This window comes from Globicephala melas, chromosome 13 (assembly GCF_963455315.2).
Source record: "Globicephala melas chromosome 13, mGloMel1.2, whole genome shotgun sequence".
NCBI lineage: Eukaryota > Metazoa > Chordata > Mammalia > Artiodactyla > Delphinidae > Globicephala > Globicephala melas.
Window position 1 is genome coordinate 58,121,601 of NC_083326.1, and position 19,002 is coordinate 58,140,602.

The following is a 19,002-nucleotide window of genomic DNA, read 5'->3' on the forward strand; positions in this document are numbered from 1 at the left end:
TGGATATTTGAATATACTGTAAATGATCACCTCATATAGTTACAAAATTTGTTCTTGTAGTGAGAACTTTTTAAGATCTACTCTCTTAGCAACTTTCAAATATGCAATATGATATTGTCACTATAGTCACCATGCTGTACATCACATCCCCAGAACTTATCTTACAACTTGAAGTTTGTACCTTTGACCCCCTTCACCCACTTCTCTCCTGCCCCTACCTCTGGTAACCACTAATCTGTTCTGTCTCTATGAGTTTTTTTTAAGATTCCACATATAAGTGAGATCATACAGTATTTGTCTTTCTCTCTTCGACCTATTTCATTTAACGTAATGCCCTCAAGGTTCATGCATGTTGTTTTTAATGGTAGGATTTCCTCCTATTTTATGGCTGAATAATATTCCACTGTATAAATAGATATTGATAATATGTATACATATACACACACCACGTCTTTATCCATTCGTCTGATAGACACTCAGTTTGTTTCCATGTCTTGACTACAGTAAATAATGTTGCAATGAACAAGAGGATATAGATATCTCTTCAAGGTAGTGATTTCATTTCCTTCAAATATATACCCAGAAGTGGAATTGCTGGATCATATGGGAGTTTGATTTTTAATTTTTTGAGAAAGCCCCATACTGTTTTCCATAGTGGCTGTACCAATATATTATACATTCCCACTAGCAGTGCACAAGGGTTCCTTTTTTTCCACATCCTCACCAGCACTTGTTATCTCTTATCTTTTCTTTTTTTTGTTTTTGCGGTACGCGGGCCTCTCACTGTTGTGGCCTCTCCCGTTGCGGAGCAAGGCTCCGGACATGCAGGCTCAGTGGCCATGGCTCACGGGCCCAGCCGCTCCGTGGCATGTGGGATCTTCCCGGACCGGGGCACAAACCCGTGTCCCCTGCACTGGCAGGCGGACTCTCAACCACTGCGCCACCAGGGAAGCCCATCTCTTATCTTTTTTGATGGTTGCCATTCTCAGAGGTGTGAGATGAAATCTCACTGTGGGATCTATTCCTTTTTTAAAAATGTAGGTAGTTTCTAACTTTTTATTACCATACGTAATGAACATTTAACTGTTTTTTGTTTTTTTTTTTTGCCTGTGAAATTTTTCTAAGATTTCTAAAGGTGGGATTAAAGAGTTGAAGGTTTGAAAATGTTTAAAGCTCTTAACACTCTTTTGCCACAATGAGAGAGGTCCACCAGCAGAACTGGAATGGGAGTGTTTCACAAGGTCTTGCCAGCACTGGATGACACCGTTCCTTTTTGCTGACTTAGTAGCAAACTTTGATTTATAAGAGGTCCTATTAAGATTGGTGGAGAAAAACAGTTTGATAGTTCCTCAAGAAGTTAAACATAGAATTCCCATATGACCCAGCAATTCCACCCATAGGTATATACCCAAAAGAATTGAAAACAGGTACTCTAACAAATACTTGTATGCAGATGTTCGTAGCAGCATTATTCACAATAGTCAAAAGGTAGAAACAACCCCAAACGTCCATCAATGAACTAATAAATTATGCTCTGTATACAGTGGGATACCATTCAGCCATGAAAAAGAAGGACGTGCTGATACATGCTACAATGTGGGTGGACCTCGAAAGCATGCTAAGTAAAAGACAGAATATCACTCATATGAGTCCACTTATATGAAATATACAGAATAGGTAAATTCATTCCTAGATACAGAAAGAAGACTGGTGGTTACCAGGTTTCGGGGAGGGGGTGAATGGGGAGTGACTGCTTAACAGGCATAGGCTTCTCTTTTGGGTGATGAAGATGTTTTGGAACTTGATAGAGAAAGTGGCCTCACAACATTATGAAAGCACTAAGTGCCACTGACTGTTTCACCTAAAAATGGTTACTTTTATTTTATGTAAATTTCATCTCAACTTAAAAAAAGGAAAAAAGATTGGTGGAGCCCATAAACCAATCTGTCCTTGTCAGACCTTCACTCAGTGTCTTGTGAGGTATCTGGGGTCTACAGACTGGTGTTCCAGGTCAGGCTCTGAAATAACGGGTGTGTGATCTTGTGCAGGTTAGCCAGGCTCTCTGAATCCATTTCTCCCTCAGCAAAATACAGGAAGCAGCATTCACCCTGAAGTGTGGCTGTAATAATTATACAGCAATGTCTGTAAAATACCTTGCACAGTAGAGAACAGTACTCTGAATTGTAGCTGCATGGCTTCTACTTCATTAATACATTAGTATTCTGTGAATCTCTTCAAATTACATAATATATAAAGTTCAAGCAGACAAAATGTAAATATCACCTATCCTATAAGAATCCTAGGTAGACAGCAAGGATCTTTCTTCTCAATGGCTAAACAAGGAAGATGGATTATGCAACACAAAGAGACCGCTGATTCGTAAGGGAAAGACATTCAGCAATAATCACTTTTGCTTATTAAAAACGCACACCCATTAACAACCAGGCACACATGTTGTAGAATACATGTTATGACCAAGTCATCTTCCATCCAGTGTTTCCTGAAGTCATTTCCTTCCTGAGCTCCTGGCTTGAGAGCCTTTGAGCCACTCACCTTGTGGGCCTGCCGGTGACCTTGCTTCTCCCCATGCTGGCCCAGGGCAGCCAGGATGATGCCGCTGCTGTTCCTGGTGGCAAATGTTGCCAACAATTCCGAATCTGGTGACAAGGACTTGGGTGGCAATTCAACGTAGCCGCCTCTCAAGAAGCTAACGCTTCGGACAGGCTGGTCACAAAGGAGAGGAGAAAGCACCGTGAGGCCCACCCGCATGCTGAACCTCCCACCCTGGAGGCTGCTGCCGTTTTCCCCACCACCTCTTTTCTGTTCACACCCCTGGTTTAGATCCTGTTGCCTTATTATGTTAGTAAATCAGTGGGCATTTATAGAAACTCATCCCAATATTAATAAAACACTTCCCACCTCCAGTATACAGCCTTTTCTCACTCCGTAGGAATTTCTGAGTAAATCAAAGGTCGATCTAGATATTTCCAGGTTTTTGATACAGCCCACGTAGCTTTTGCTGGTGACACCTTTCCTGTAGGGAAGGGCAAGAGAACAACAGCAACAAAATTGGATTTTATAACTCCAGTTTTGAAAGAAGAAATAAAAATGGACCTACAAATAAGAAAGATCTCTTTCCTTGTGTCATTCTCATAAATGTCTAGGTCTCCGTCTAACAAGACTACTGATGGTGAGAATTCAGGTCAAACATGTACTCTCCTTAGGACTAAAGAAAGGGATTGAATTTATGAGGCTGATTACCTAGATGGCTACCTAGATAAAAGCATGCTTAATATTTTAAGGGAAACTATTATAGTCAGTACCATTTAGATATACTCACTAAAACAGAGGCTAATTATAAGAGAGACAGTGCACTGCCATAAGGAAATTATAGCATTTAGATTTCAATTCAGTCTCCGTGTAGAGCAAACATTCACCTCCCACGGGGGCAAGCGTGGGCAATGTGATTTCCCAGGATCTCGGTTAGAGACAGCATCGGCTCTTGTCCATACCACATATTCATGAACTTCCTCCTGAAGGAAATAACTGCATTTGGTGCAGTCTGGGATTATCCAGAACCCTTATTTCTTTGATACTAAGCCAATTCCATATTTTTATTAACAGAAATCGCCACTCTGCTGGGTGAGGTGAGCTTCAGTGTACTCAGGCTAACATTTCCAAATGATGGAGACTACTGAACATCTCCCAGTTACACCCTGAAGCATCAGCTAGTGACAGGAGAACTGTGCAGGAACATGGCTTCTTGCTACATGTCATATCTCACTTTTTCTCTGTGCTATGCAATGAGCTGTCGGCCATTAAGAAACCACATGATTTAGGGCAAATTTCAACCTTTCCGAATCTCAGTTTCTTCCACTGTAAATGAGGAGACTGGCCCCGATGATACCCGAGACCCATCTATCATGAAAGTCTGTGATTTGAGATGTCTTCCTAGTAAAGGGACTCTGTCCTTTTCTCCAGGGTCTATGCTGTGTACCATTTAGGTAAAGAACAAATGAATTACAACACAGCTTGTAACCTCAGAAACATCCCCAATGCCACTGTGTTAGGAATGACATCTGTAATCAGGGATTAAGGGAGAGGCTTCCAGTCCTGGCTCTGCCTTGGCAGAGGGGTAAGACCTGGGACAAGCGACCAACTCCACTGAAGTTTTGGGACATTTATTTCCAAGACCCTGAAGGTGGGTGACTGTGGTTGTAAACTATGTTCCTTGGAACTTTCACACATTTCTGGCAGAGAAGGGGGTGTGTCAGGAAGTGGATTCTGGGCTGCTCAACCCATAGCAACTGGAGTGGCTGCACTTCTGTATAAGAACCCGGCTTGAAGATGAGGTACTGCTACAAATATACATTTGAAAACCACGGGGCTGAGTGACTCGGTTTGGACATTTGGTGATTCCACTCCCTGGAAGCTAGGCTGCCTTGACTGTTGGCCGTATATGCCTTTTTTATAATGGTGTGAAACTTAGAGCTTACTTTGTCCCCAGTCCAAAATTACAAAACTGAGGACAGTAAACTACAGAAAGTTTATGAAATTATTAAAGTCACAAAGCTAAACAAGAACAAGAATCAGTGCATCTCTCCTCTGCTACCTTTAATCCAACTTGCTGATGCTGGTCTTTAAACTTTCACATACATTATTCATTCTAATCACCAAAAGGGGAATCCAGATAAGTCTGCAGAAAGCATGATTCCTTTCTTTTTGTCACCAAAAAGATTCTACCACTCTAGAATGTCTGGACAGGAGAGTGACGTGTGATGGAAAGTGGGTCTCCAAATATTGCACAGTAACAATTTTTAGATGTTTTATAGGCAATAAACAGAAAATCATAAGTTCTATTGCAGAAGGCTTTCTTTACTTCCCAATTATATGGCATACTAATCAAAACAGAACGTTATAGGTTAAATGGTGTTTCCCCACCCCGACCAAAAGATTTTGAAATCCTAACCCCCAGTACCTGTGAATGTGACCTTATTTGAAAATAGGGTCTTTACAGTTGTAATCAAGTTAAGGTGAGGTCAGTACGGTAGGTCCTAATCCAGTATGACTGGTATCTTTATAAAAAGGGGAAATTTGGATACTGAGAGACACACACAGAGGGAAGACAGCGTGTCCACACAGATAAAGAATGCCACCTACAAGCTGAGCAATGCCTGAAGCTACCAGAAGCTCAGAGAGAAGCATGGAACAGATTCTTTCTCACAATCCTCAGAAGGAAGTGGCCCTGCTGACACCTGATTTTGGAACTGTAGCCTCCAGAACTGTGAGAGAACACATTTCTGTTGTTTAGGCTGCCCAGTCTGTGGAACTTTGTTACGGAAACTAAGGCAGTTGGTAATTAGGGACATGAAAATTCTGCAATGTGATATCATACCTTACAACTCTTGACCTAGGTAATCCACCCACATAAATTGGATCCTTATCTAGACGATTGAGGTCAGAAGATGCTCCTGGAGTTTCCCCTTGCTTGGTTTCTTTGTAGCTGGTGTTATATGCATCAATAACTGCTAGGAGTCCTAGAGAAGATCAAGAGGAATAGACAAGAAAATGAGTCATTTTCTACAATAAAGTAAACACAGACGTCTAACAAAGGTCATTTACAAAGACATATTCTTTTACATTCTGCAAATTTGACCAGGGGATGTTCTTGACTGTTAAAAGACAAATGAAAACCCTCTTTACAAAAGTCAATAAATCCAGAATATACATGCTAAATGGTAGCAGTATGTGTGTCAAAGAAAACAGAATCAATTTTATCCTTGACTCCAATTCAGCATTTAACGTTAAATAATGCATTTGGAAACCATAGACAGAGAATTAGAATATTCCTCCAGCAAAATGTGAATCCTGGTGCTCAGTATTCCAAAGAAAACAATGGCTTTTGATTAGAATATCATTTAAGCATACCTAGAAAGCTAAAGTAAAAAAAGACTGCTGACCTTGGAAAGATTTCTATTCCTATGAGGGCGACCGGCATTCCGTGTGTCTACTTGTGCATTTACCTTGCTTTCTGTTTCGCTGGAAGGCAATTTTGTACCAGGTTCCATTATTATAGCGTCTGTCAGTAGTAAGAGCAAGAGGCCCAGAACCCAGGTCAACTGTAACTCTAACTCTGCCGTCGACCAAGTCGATGGATAAAAAGTCTTTCTGTAATAAAGAAAAGTTACCCAAGGCTCCATTATTATCACAATATTTCCTTTCTCTTCAAGTCAGGGATGGCGGAAACCTCCTACAGTCAAACTAAGAAAACAGGATCTGGCCCAACAGTCCAAAATTAAGTGTCCACAAAGGCTTTCTAGAATAATATACAGACATATGTCAGATAAACTCATGGTCATCAAAATCTACAATGCAGGAAGAGAAGTGGAATCTCTATTTTTTTCATTTAGATTGACAACTGGGCCAATCCTAAAAATAAAACTAGAAGATTGAGAAAAATCAGCAGCACTTAAGATAAAAATAAGAACATGAACTTCCTGCAATGGAATTCAAATAAGGTGGTCAGAGTGAGTAAAACAAGACGTCTTATTCAAGCTCAAAATTTAATAATAAATGTTCAACTGATATTTATAATGATAGGAAGCTATTTTCTACTTGATATGCTTCTATATTTTCCAAACATTCTTCAGTAATTTTGTACTGACAAATCATTTAAAAAGGGGGACTGATATGGCCTATATACGTATATATTATCCTAGCATGTGCTCATAAAACAATCATCAAACATAAATATCCTCATAGCAATCCAACTGTATACACACAGTAGGGTGCAGGGCCCCACAGACTCTTACGGTGCCATTTGAAGCCAGGTAGAGAAGCAGCCCATTAGGTGAAAAGGTACTAAAAAGCATAATTATCTGCGTCACAGTAGCCCGGAGCATCTTCTCCACGACAGAATACCCACTCCCATCAAAATGGAAGGAAGCACCTTCATTTTGGGGGCTGCAAGGACAGAAGGTGAAATACAATCCGTTCTTAGGAAGGCAGTTAAATAGAATACATGATACTTCTACTGAGTTCTTCCTCACAAAAGTCGTGATAGAGCATTTATTTCCATAATTTGATAACAAGTGTAAGTCATAATATCTTAAAATATGCTCCCCATGAGATCATGCGAGACAAGCACCCAGTTGCCTTGTAAGGAAATGAAAGTTAACATGGGCAGTGTTCACTGTAGTAAAAAGAAATTCCCTCAAAGGATGGATTACTGCTATAAATAGTTCTACTTAGTGACTAGATTTTCATTTGTTCTAATTCTCTTAATGTGACTTTGATGTCCCTTAATGTCTAGTTTCCTTTAATGTCCTTTCTTAATTCCAGCACTTTCAGAATAAATTTTTTACTGGCATGTATCACCTTATGCTCGTTTTTAACTAATTCAACTAAACTGGACTAATGATGGAAAACAAATATGTACCAATGTGCCAAAAGGATCAGTTTGCAAAAATATCATTGACAAAAAAGAATCTCAAAAATCTGCAGGATAAGCTTACAGCAGTTACATACCATGGACCCCAGCACTTCTTAGATAAGTGTTTTCCAGTTTTCCCAACATCTCAAAAAGCTGACTTGATTCACTCTTCAGGTACAAAGTACTTAGAACATATTCTTATGTTCAAAAAGTACTTTTCTGGAACGTCATAGGGCTCGAAAGTGAATTAGATTAGGGTGTTTTGGGGTAAGAATTTGCATTTTTCCCAGCTGAAGGTGCAATAACCACTCTGTGTCACATCTCCAAGCAGGAACAGAATAACCCAACAGTGAAATTGTTTCCATTAACAAAACAAAATGTAGCAGTGCTTTGTAAAACCTGAGGTTTCAAATTTATAGCTTTCTACAGTCCTGCTTTTTCTAAAAATTTCCGTCTTGAGATCTCTTATAAGGAAGTATAACTTTAAGGAAATGCACTCTGCATAAACAAACTGTGGCCTAATTCTCAATTGTTTAATCCTTAAAACTTTGGCCTCCTAGAAGCATGTCCCATTGCTTTATCTTTTGGCAACCGGTTTCATGTAGCTAAGGACACACACTCCAGAACCAGATTGCTAGGGTTCAAATCCCAGCTCCCCAACTTACTAGCTGTGTAACCTCAGAGAAGTTACCTAACCCCTCTGTGTCTCATTTCCTTCATTTGTAAAATAGGGGTAACACTAGAACCTCTCTGGAAGAGCTATACATGATTTAATACATGTAAAGTTCTTTAAACGGTGCCTGGTACATAGCAAATGTTCACTCTGGTTTAGCTCTGAGAATTGTACTGTGTTCAGAGGTCCTAGTGGGGTCCCATTTTGCCTATTAAAAGCTGAGCCTCAAAGATTAAGTTCTTGCCCAAGAACACACACAAGAAAATGCAAAGCCAGGTTTCAAACGAAATTCCAGAAATCCGTCTGCCCTCTCCCTCCCCAGAACTCAGGAGTTCTCTGTTCTCAGGAAGGTTGAGTCTTTGCTTCTGGCTTCTCTCCTTCAGCAGGGCCTGCCCCAGTCAGGTGGCCACCAAGAGGGATGAATGCAAAGGAAATGATGACTGAATGCGATTCTCCTGAGAAGGCTCACATCCCTCGGGTCAGCGGCACATTTCTGGGGCTTGTCCCCTGTGGGTCAGACTTCCGTTCTATAACCATGAGGCCCATATGCCTTTCCCCAGCTGGGCCTCAGGAAGGCAGCTCCAGGCCCCTGCCTGGGTAAGAGGCCGGGACAAATGACAAAGGGTCTGCCACAGCACTTCATGGCTGGCTCTCCTCCAGCGCCCAGCATTTATGGGAGGCCGGGGGGAGCGCTGCGGTCGGGAGGACCGGGCAGACGCCCTCCCTCCCAGCTCTCAGCCCCGTGACCCTGGAAGAATGACTAGACTGCTCTGATCCAAGCTGGCACCCATGAGATGGGGACCTGTCAGACTCCGTGCAGCTGTCCCGTGAGTGAGGAGGCATCACTCGGGCCCCACGCCCAGGATGCTCTACCTACCATCGCCCCTACAGCGCAGAGCTCTTTTTTATGTTACCACAAGAAAGTATTTTAGGTAATTTTCCGTAGACCATGAGACATTGAAGGAGATAAGCTTGGGTGACTGATGTTGCCATCACCAGTACCGAGCAGAGGGCCCAGAAACAGATGACTGTCCGGTCAAGGTCAGCCATGCAGCCAATGCTCTATTGCAACAGCCTCTCAAAACTAACACAAGAATAAAGGCCTGGGCTTCCTTGGTGGCGCAGTGGTTGAGAGTCCGCCTGCCGATGCAGGGGACACGGGTTCGTGCCCCAGTCTGGGAGGATCCCACATGCCACAGAGCGGCTGTGCCCGTGAGCCATGGCCGCTGAGCCTGCGTGTCCGGAGCCTGTGCTCTGCAACGGGAGAGGCCACAACAGTGAGAGGCCCGCGTACCGCAAAAAAAAAAAAAAAGAATAAAGGCCTGTTGACTAAATGGAAGTTTTTTTCCCATATTTAGATGTGAACTGTTAGAATCAATGGTTTATTTTATACTATCCTTGAAGGATCTGAGAGATTGTTCATAATTATAAACATATGCTGACACCATGTTAAGAGAAGTGTAAGTATATTCAAAGAAGAATAAAAAAAAATCAGTTAGCTTACTTGGTAATATAAATCAAAGTTAAAGATAAATGATTATATTAAGAAAAAAAGTTTTTAAATCTAAAGGACATCAATGGACCATGCTAATGATTTAATAATGGAAAATTACACACAAAGGTAAAAAGCGCAATGAATTCTAATTACTGGCCCGCTCAAATGGATTCCGTTGCTAGAAGTAGTTTATTAACTCACTGAGCTAAAGTTTTTGGCTAGTAGGTAGGGGCACTTATCTAAAATGAAGACAGTTTTAATCCATTTACAAATGTAGACATAAAGCACCTGTTTGTGTCTACTTCAGCACTTGCGAAGTATGTTCTATGGAACATAAACAGCTCTGGAATGCTCCTTTTTAAAAAGAGATCAGGGTCAAATGAGTTTGGGAAATGCTGCAACTCTAACCTCCTCCCGGGACACTGTTACCGTGCATGTTAGCATCTTATGTGTTACTCATGGGGCACGTTACCTTCCAAAGCAGCCGTGGCACTTTCCCTCCCTTTCAATATAGTTCCATAGGCCAATCGACTGTCCATTCAAGAAGGCCTCTCCCATGCAGCCTTTAAAATGAGTAACCTTCACAGCAGGAGACTTCTAATGTAAACAAACAAACAAACATAATCCAAGTATATTTGTTGAAAAGAAATATATTCTCTAAGTGCACAAAACTCCTCCTTGGGAGCTCAAATCTAACAGATCCAAATTTTGAGAAAACAACATCCAGGAAAATGACCAGTCTGTAATCACTGAACTTCCTTCCAATTATGAATTGGAATCCTAGAATCAACACAGCAGGACAAGATCTCAAAGGTCAGGTCAGTTACTAGGGTCACTGGAGAGAAGGCCCTTTAACTAATGAGGAAAGAGACCCAGAGAATGTGGTCAGTGGTGAGGGCCTGCCGGTAACTGGGACCCTTACTCTCATTTCAGAGCACTGAACCAAGTCCAGGTGAGTGAACTTTATTGGGTGAGAGGGTAACTGATGTAATAAAATATACGATGGGCTCCTTTGCTAACTGCTAATTAGTATTAGTCCACCACTAGAGTCAGAATAGAGATAAAGGGAGTTTACAGAAATTCATGTGGAATATTGAGTTTCCTCTTTTATTATTGGGGAAAAAAACCAAATAATAAAATGAACCACTGGCTTCTTTTCCATTATGCTATCTATTAAGCATGATCCTTTACAAAACCAACCCAACTCTGCAGATGAACTGTCCTTAAACAAAATAACAGAAGGAGGAAAATCTTCATCTGCCTAGAATATTTTCAAAAATTTAAACATATTCATTTTCTACGTTGGTAAAATCAGCCAATCAGCACTGTTAAGATGAACGTTCAGAAGGTTACCTTGATCTGTCCTCCAAGCCCTCCAACAAACATTAGTGTTGAATTGTTTACATCCAGAACATTAGCTGTTCCAGGGGATTTACTTGTTTTTGGTGGTGGCTTTTGAGATGCGCTCATTTCCTTTACACTCACCGAACCAATGTTTCCAAACCTAAGGGTCACAGAATTGCAAAAAGAGCACCTGCAGAATTGCAAGTTGGTCCACATACACACACATCTGTTTCACACACAGCCTCCACCTGCTTCTGCCCATGTCTCCAACTGGTCTCCCTGCTTCCAGTCTTGCCCATCCTGCCCCTAGTTTGCACTCCAAAATCTTGTGGAGTATTTCTTCTTAAAACATAAATTCCATCATGTTACCTCCTTGCTTAAAATAGTTTCAGATAATGAACTAAATATATTTGGAACGGTCTACTGCCTTTATCATTACCCTATTTTTTCAAATAACAAAGTAAAAATCAGAAATTTCCAATAACACACCATCACCAACCAACTGTGATATTACAGAAAAGTGAAAAGAAAGCTATACCTACAGCCACTTAACAGCAGTTGCCTCTGGAGAGGGGCTTTAAAAGGAAGAATTTTGCTTCGTGCCTGAATTTTGAGAAAACGCATCCCCCACTTGTACCCTCATCTTCTGTCCCACTTGTACCACTGCCAGCCACGTGGCATCTCCACCACGCTGCACTTTACTCCCCTCTGCTGGGGCGCAAACATTTTACTGGGTTGGCTGCCTCAGACTTGGACCTAACATTCTAAAGGCAACATAAACTTTTAACTTTTTTCTTCTGATTGTTGGTTTTGCTAACAAACTTTATTTCTTCTGTAATAATGAAAAAAATTATTTCTATAATCTAAACCAAGTATCCTTTCACTGACTTCCCAGAAATTTCGAAGACAGTTATATGATGTTACAAACATGTAATTACTTATAAGATGCGAGATGCTCAGAGAGAACTTTCTCTGCTACCTGGTTACATAGATACTGTGCCATTTGCTGTCATCAATCGGGAAGTCTGGAAATTCCAAACGTGTGGACCCGGAGCCCAAATCCCAGAGGAACGCCACTTTCCCTCGCCGCATCTCCACTGCCAGGAAGTCAGCCTGGGGTGCAGGGCATGAGTTGGGATGAGTTCACACGCCAGACTGTGTGCATGACCACCAAAACACTTTAAAAGATGATTCTTACAGCATTTTCTCTACTTTAAAAATTTTTTTTAAGTAGAAAACAAAAAAGATCGTCTTTTGTCTTTAAATGCTCCCCTCCCTGGAGCTGGAGCATGACCTGGAGTATTGGTACTGGAGATGGTGGCCACCGTTGGCCATCAGTGCCCACCACCCTTGCCCAGCATAGCCCTCCATGAAGCCTCCCATGAAGTTCTCCAAGAAAACTTGCTGGGGGTTACCAGCCTCTACCGGGGTCATGAGGGGAGGCATTGCACTTGTTTGTTTGCCTGGTCTGAGAAGGCAATGCACGAACGTGAGATGTACAGCGAGACAGGAGCCATGAAATCGTACATCACGGACTGACCTGTGCTTTGCACCTTGTATCTTAAGAAGACATCTCGATGGCATTTGCGCTTGCTAATATTTTCTGCCCTAACATACCCAAGGGCTCTGACCTGTTCCCAATGACACAGTCAAATGAATCAGTAGTCTTCCATAGGGGACATGCCCTCTGGGAACCCTGGGAGTCTCGCTGGGTGGAATAGCCTGGGGGGAAGCTTGGCAATTCTGATATGCCCCTTGTGGTGCACACCTCCACTCCTGGTAACAGCGGCCAATGTCCACAGACCCAAAGCATAACTCCGTGGCTTCGGAGGTCACAGGAGACATTAAGAAAAGCTCTGTCCCACAGCTCACAGTTAAGATGGCAGAGGGAGGTACTTTTCATAAATGCCATTCTTCTCCTCACGGGCATTCAGTTCTGTAGTTTATTTTTAATCTAATGTTACCAGTTTAGCAAAAGATTAGTTCTCATAGAAGAATTAGTGATTTCACAAAGGCCCTATTTTTTTTTAACCGATTCAGAAAATATACTCTGTCCCTAAGAGACTCAGCGTTGCTTTTGCGGGTCATACTCACACTGATGCTACTCCCCAGGTAGAAGAGAAGGTTGTCAGGTTCGCTTGTCTTCACATTTAGTGTTAAGCTGTTATAGTTGGTAGAAGAAATCTGAGGCTGGTAGGCCCGGATACAGTCTCTGTCTGCAGACACAGCAACTTTGATCTGTAGAAGGAAAACGGAAGTGTCCCTAAGTGCCTAAAAATCATGTAGGGCCACACGGTGGCAGCACGCCTGGTGCTGAACGGTGCTATTCTGTTCCAGATCGTCACTGCTAGCAGGTTTCCTCTCTGGATGATGCACAATGCTTCGTGTCTCACAAGGTGAAAGTCAGATGATGCTGAAACTTATTTTATTTGGTAAAATATTTTAATGTGGAAAAGTCAGTCAGGTTTTAAAAGGGAATTTTATGCTGGGAACTCTATCATGTGAGATTTAATTCCTTAAAGACAAGGAGCTTATCCAAATCACCTTGGAATCTTATACCTGACACAGGACATTTGATGATCATGTATGGAATAAATGGAGGGTTGATCTACTTACTCAGCAAATATTTATAGAGCAATTATTTCACTTACATATTTCTCTGATAAGTAATTACTTGCATATAATCCTTGTATTAACCTTCAAGATTATAAGTTTACATTAACCAGAGCACTTGGAACCATCCATCGGGTTTACATTTATTTGGTGACTGGAACTAAAACAGATGGAAACCAGAGCTCTTGTAAACCTACAGCCCTTTTCCCAAAGTGAAGTCACTCAGGGATCAAAGAATCCAGAACTCCTTTTTCTTGGCTAGAAACTTCAGGAAGATACTCTTTAGACCAGAGGTCACATCTATTGTCTACAGGTCCCCAGGATCAAGACAAATGATATTCTCTCAAGTTTTATTTCCCTGAAATGCCTCTCCTTTGGCGCACAGCCAATGCCATGTGCCGAGGATGACCAGGAAGCAGTCTCTCAAATTGTGTGTTTTATGCAGTTAGTGACCTGGATTTGTGCAGCATTCATGCAGTTCAAGCTGTTTTGTCAGAATCACAGAGAGGAGGCCCACACTGTATGAACCTTCTGAAGAGTACTTGGATTATGAACACAAAGTTGGTAAAATGATGGAAATAGCACCATACGCAACCAGTGAGACTTACAGGGATGCTGACGCTCAGGCCTAATGTGTTCTGCACCATCTAGCTAATTGGTACAGATCTATAAATCTAGGCCATGATGATAAATGTCCATAAGGACACAGAGATCTCTTTGCTAACAACATTCTGAAACACATCGAAAAAAGCAAGACTCAAAGAAAATGAGACTAATTAAATAGACTTAAATATACTTAGGTAAATATATATAAAACACGGCTTTAAATATACTTGGAGACAAGGCTGTGAGGAATCAGGGGTTACTGAGAGCTGGTTAGTAGAAAGTGTGGCCGAAGGCCCTTTGCACAGGAGGCCTCTGGGACTTGCAGTTCCAGGAGCCTCAGCTGCAGGGGTGCTGGGCACTCACAGACGCTGCTTGCTTCCGGGCCTGGCTGATCAGCAGTTTGATTTCTGATAGGTTTCTGCTCAGGTTCTCTTCTAACATCTTCAAAGGCTTCAGCCGATCAAATAAAAGGTTCGCTTGTGTTTCCACATCTTTGACTTTTCTTCCAGCCAACAAAGCTAAAATATGAGGTGGCGAGAAAGTTGGCAGGAGGGAGGAAACGAGAGAAATGAATTGGTCATTATTAATGCACTGGATAAACCAGAATATCTTAATAATCAAATCCTTGGCATTTTGGTAAATATATGAAAAATGCACCAGCACAAGGCATCAAGGCCCCTCTCTTTTTGTAAGTGCAAATCCAGATGTTGGTGCATTTTTATTTTTTAGGACTGCTGTTTGTGAACAAGGCACCACCGTGCCCTTGGCAAACTCAAACGGCTCGACGCAGACTTTCCTAATGGGAGGGGAGACCACGACCTACTGGTCACTGAGGAGTCACGGAGGAGTTCTTCTGTTTCTCGTAACGTGGCATTAACCCTGGACAGGTCAGTGGACGTATTCAACAGCTTCTGGCCCAATCCCACGACACTCTTTAGAGTGCTCGTAGCGCTCTGATTTGCAGATGTGGCCAGCTCTTTGATTTTGGCGCCTTTGTCTCTGACACCTGAAATAAATTTATACGCAAGCATGCACTCTGGTGGTTATACACAGAGAAAACCAAAAACCCACAACAAATGTAATTTCACATAGACACGTTACAGAATTTTTTGCTGGTTGTTGAACACAAAAGGGGGCTTCTGTTTTTAATGGCAATATTAAGGCTGCATATCATACGCTCTACTGCTTCCTTTTATGGATGAACGAAATATTTTTGATGACAACCCTCTGTATTGAAATATGATTTCAATACACAATGAGATGCCATGTGCTCAGCGTCTTACATGTTAATAATCTAAACTTCTTTCTTTGGTCCCTTTCCTATCACTCCCTTCTCATGGTCATTAACGCCATCTCCAAATCATTCTGCGTCTAGATAAGAAGGTTTGGGAATTTAAATCTGTAAGTGACATGAAGTATCCTAGGCTAGAGGAAGTGTACCTGCCCACAACATCAACTGGCTGCTGGAAATAACAGTGCAGTAAAAACTAAACGGTCACTAAAGATAAAGTGGAATTCAGTTATTCTAGAAAATCTGGGGGATGGGTTTTTTTAAAGGCACTCGTATTCATTTTTAAAGTGTTTAATCACAAACGGGGCAAAGATTAACACTAGAAGAAGCTGGATGAAGGGTATGCAGGTGTTCTTTTTTTACTCTTCTTGCAACTTTTTGGCAAGCTGGAAATTGCTTCCAAATAAAAAGTTATTTTTGAGTGCTTGATCAACATACACCATGTATCCTTAAAAACAGATAAATAAGAGCAAAAGAAATTTCCATATCAGAAAATGTTCCATTGATTTAAGTCAGTCCAAAGCGCCGCAAGTCCAGCTCCCCACGGTAACTTTCATGCTTATAAGATGAACCAGCAGACGGAAGAACTTTGGAGATGTTTGGCTATCTTATAAGACTTTTAAAATAATCTTATAAAAAAAAGAAAAGGTTGAAGGAGTGTAAAATAAATCACTGCAGCACAACTCGCCTGTTATACTTTTAAAAAGTTAACCTATTAAAAATTTTAATGAACACTGCATTTCCAAACCATCAGTATTCAAGTGATCTATTTTAGAATGCTTATCGCCTCACAAAGGAAGATTTCTTTAATTTCCAAGCAAGAATTCTCTAATTTCCCACATTTGTAATGAATCTAGCATTTCCCCCTAAAGCAGGAACATTCCAGCTTCTTTACCTCCTTGCTTCTTTGAATGGCCCTTCTTTCATCTCAGGCCCATTTTAAAAGTAAGCAATTAATACGGTAGCATAAAGAATCTAAGGCTTTTGTTTTTCAGGTATAATTCTACTACTTCAATGCAGGTGTTCTGATGTTATAAAAAACATAATGATCTTCACTTCCAAACCATATTCCTCTACCAATCTTGGCCTCAATTCGGGTGAGGGGTCTCCATCAGACTTGAGGCAGGTCTTCCTCACACTCATGTGTAAGGGTTTTGCAATGAGAAGATATTAATTAAATCAAGAACCGCCCTTCCACTTACCTTCAGGAATTGCTCTAAGTATCAAAAGTGATTCATTGGTCTGCTTAGTAATTTTATCAGCATTCTCTTGAAATCTCTTTGCAGTATTTTTCAATTCACTCAGTTCCAACGTGATACCTATTCAAAGGGGAAAAAGTGTTCCCTTTTAGGCTAGTCCTAAAAAGTTGCCTAGATGAGAGCTTTATCATTCCTGACCCATCGGTAAAATCAGCAGCCTTCTACAGAGACCCCAAATATTGAAAGTTTTTCCAGCAAGACTTACCACCACTCATTATAAAAATTGTGTGTTTTGGGGCTTACTTGATCATCTTTTCTACTTTGTTTCCCTTCGCACTAACATTTCTTCCTAAATTCGTGTCCAATTTAATTAGAGCTCTAGGGTGAAAAGCCGTGTTTAAGTCACTCAGTCTTAATCAGACTTACTAACTTCCTATCCACACCCAAGTCCTGGCCACCTTTGTCCCCTAGGTTGTAAGACCCCAAACATGGGCTCCTGCTCTGGAATCTTCTTCTCAGTCCCCCACCTGCTTCTCAGCCAGGGTCCCTCCCCTACTTTCCTGCTCCCTTCTGACCACCCAATAGGCACTCAACTCGTCCTCCTTCATGTTTGATCAAAGCTGTTGGATCAAAGCTTTTACTTTTAAAATTGCTGTTCATAATACACAATCACATTTGGATTCTGAACACCTGGTTAAAAAATAAATTATTGATAAAATCCACGATGAACATGATGGTTCTGCATAAAATTTTAATTGCCAGAAAGTTCACTATTTTGTGGCCTACAAAACACCTTTAGTTATGTAAACTAAAGCTACCGCCCATCAGCAGCGATGCTAGAGTTTGCGTTTAAAGCTTTATGATTGAGAATTAGGGACTTTTTATATTTTGAGATGAACATAAATTCTAAATTGTGCCACTCACAAAGAAACAAAAAATATGCACCTATCCAAGCCCTTGGCTGTGGAAGGGTCCAGGACTGGACATGGAAGTAGTCTAAGGGGTATGAGCCTTGTTTATGGCCCACCATTTACTCCCATAGGAAAAGACAATATTTTTGTTGTATTAGAGTATATTAAGGTGACAGGTACACTATACGTTATAAAACTTGTATGTTTCTCTTACACAACAGATTCCTCTGCCATTTTGTGTTATGCTTATTGGATAACTCTTACATATGCCAAAACTGCTTACTGAAACTCTTGGGAAAAATGAAACTGCATAGGTATTTTTTTAAATAGATAAATCAATAATGATTTAATTCAGTAATTATTTAATAAGAACCTATCACGAGTCTAACATTACATTAGCCCTATGAAGAAGACACAAGAGGAATCAAACATAATACATCTTGGGCTTCCGTGGTGGCGCAGTGGTTGAGAGTCCACCTGCTGATGCAGGGGACACGGGTTCGTGCCCTGGTCTGGGAAGATCCCGCATGCCACGGAGCGGCTGGGCCCATGAGCCATGGCCGCTAAGCCTGCGCGTCCGGAGCCTATGCTCCGCGGCGGGAGAGGCCACAGCAGTGAGAGGCCCACGTACCGCAAAAAAAAAAAAAAAACAAACCATAATACATCTCTTCAAGAAACTGTGAAACCCTGAGAGATGAATAGAGAAGCACATGAAATCACAGATAACCTGACAAACGCTATGAAGAACAGCCAGGGCTCAGGCACTAAAGCAGCGAGTAGAGATTTTGGTTCTCACGGAAGGATTATCCAGTCTATGGAAGATTGGAGGGGACTGCACATTAAATGAGATATCACTAAAATAAAAATTATATGATGTGTCTATGATAGGAAACTGGAATATTATTGTGACAAAGAAATGTTAAGCTTCAAATTGCTCCAGGAAAGATGAATGTTCTGGAAGTATGTTCAGAGATGTGTCCACAATCACTCCGATATCAACACAGTCCAAGCTGGAAACTGACCTCCATGCTTTCTGCTCAGGCTATTGCCTTCTTTTAGAAATTCAGCACTGCGCTGGAGAGCCGCTTTCCCATTAGAAACAAGAGATTCTGAGGCCTGTAAAACAGAACAATTTAAACATAGCAACTGGAGGGCAGGGCGGAGGTGGAGAAAGCAATTCCATTCTATCAGAATAGCCTCCAGTGTAGTTCCAAACAAGGAAGTCAGCGAGATAACAGGCAGGGACAATTTAAACTGTCCTATCTTATGTTTAATATATGTTCCAGTTTGTGGCTGAAGAGAAGGAACACAGCCATTTTTAAATCTATAAACACAAAAACAGCCATTATATGCAGATCTTCACCACAGGTAAGAAAAGCTGTCTCAAGTGGATATCAAGTAGCATTATCATTTTTGTTCTAAGAATTATTTATGACTT

At 41.3% G+C, this 19,002-nt stretch overlaps 1 protein-coding gene across 2 annotated transcripts in view; it reads right to left on the reverse strand.

The window, feature by feature from the left end:
• LAMA1 (laminin subunit alpha 1) overlaps nucleotides 1-19,002 on the reverse strand; it is a 164,990-nt gene that overhangs the window by 27,367 nt on the left and 118,621 nt on the right. For both annotated transcript variants that reach the window (XM_060311142.2, XM_060311143.1), the window contains exons 41-53: nucleotides 18,587-18,680; nucleotides 16,657-16,773; nucleotides 14,987-15,169; nucleotides 14,527-14,681; nucleotides 13,039-13,182; nucleotides 11,924-12,057; nucleotides 10,954-11,104; nucleotides 10,073-10,197; nucleotides 6,813-6,963; nucleotides 6,024-6,168; nucleotides 5,396-5,537; nucleotides 2,920-3,034; nucleotides 2,554-2,724 (exon numbers count right to left, since the gene is read on the reverse strand). In XM_060311142.2, coding sequence (XP_060167125.1) covers nucleotides 2,554-2,724; nucleotides 2,920-3,034; nucleotides 5,396-5,537; nucleotides 6,024-6,168; nucleotides 6,813-6,963; nucleotides 10,073-10,197; nucleotides 10,954-11,104; nucleotides 11,924-12,057; nucleotides 13,039-13,182; nucleotides 14,527-14,681; nucleotides 14,987-15,169; nucleotides 16,657-16,773; nucleotides 18,587-18,680 — 1,827 coding nt within the window. The remainder of the gene's footprint in view (nucleotides 1-2,553; nucleotides 2,725-2,919; nucleotides 3,035-5,395; nucleotides 5,538-6,023; nucleotides 6,169-6,812; nucleotides 6,964-10,072; nucleotides 10,198-10,953; nucleotides 11,105-11,923; nucleotides 12,058-13,038; nucleotides 13,183-14,526; nucleotides 14,682-14,986; nucleotides 15,170-16,656; nucleotides 16,774-18,586; nucleotides 18,681-19,002) is intronic.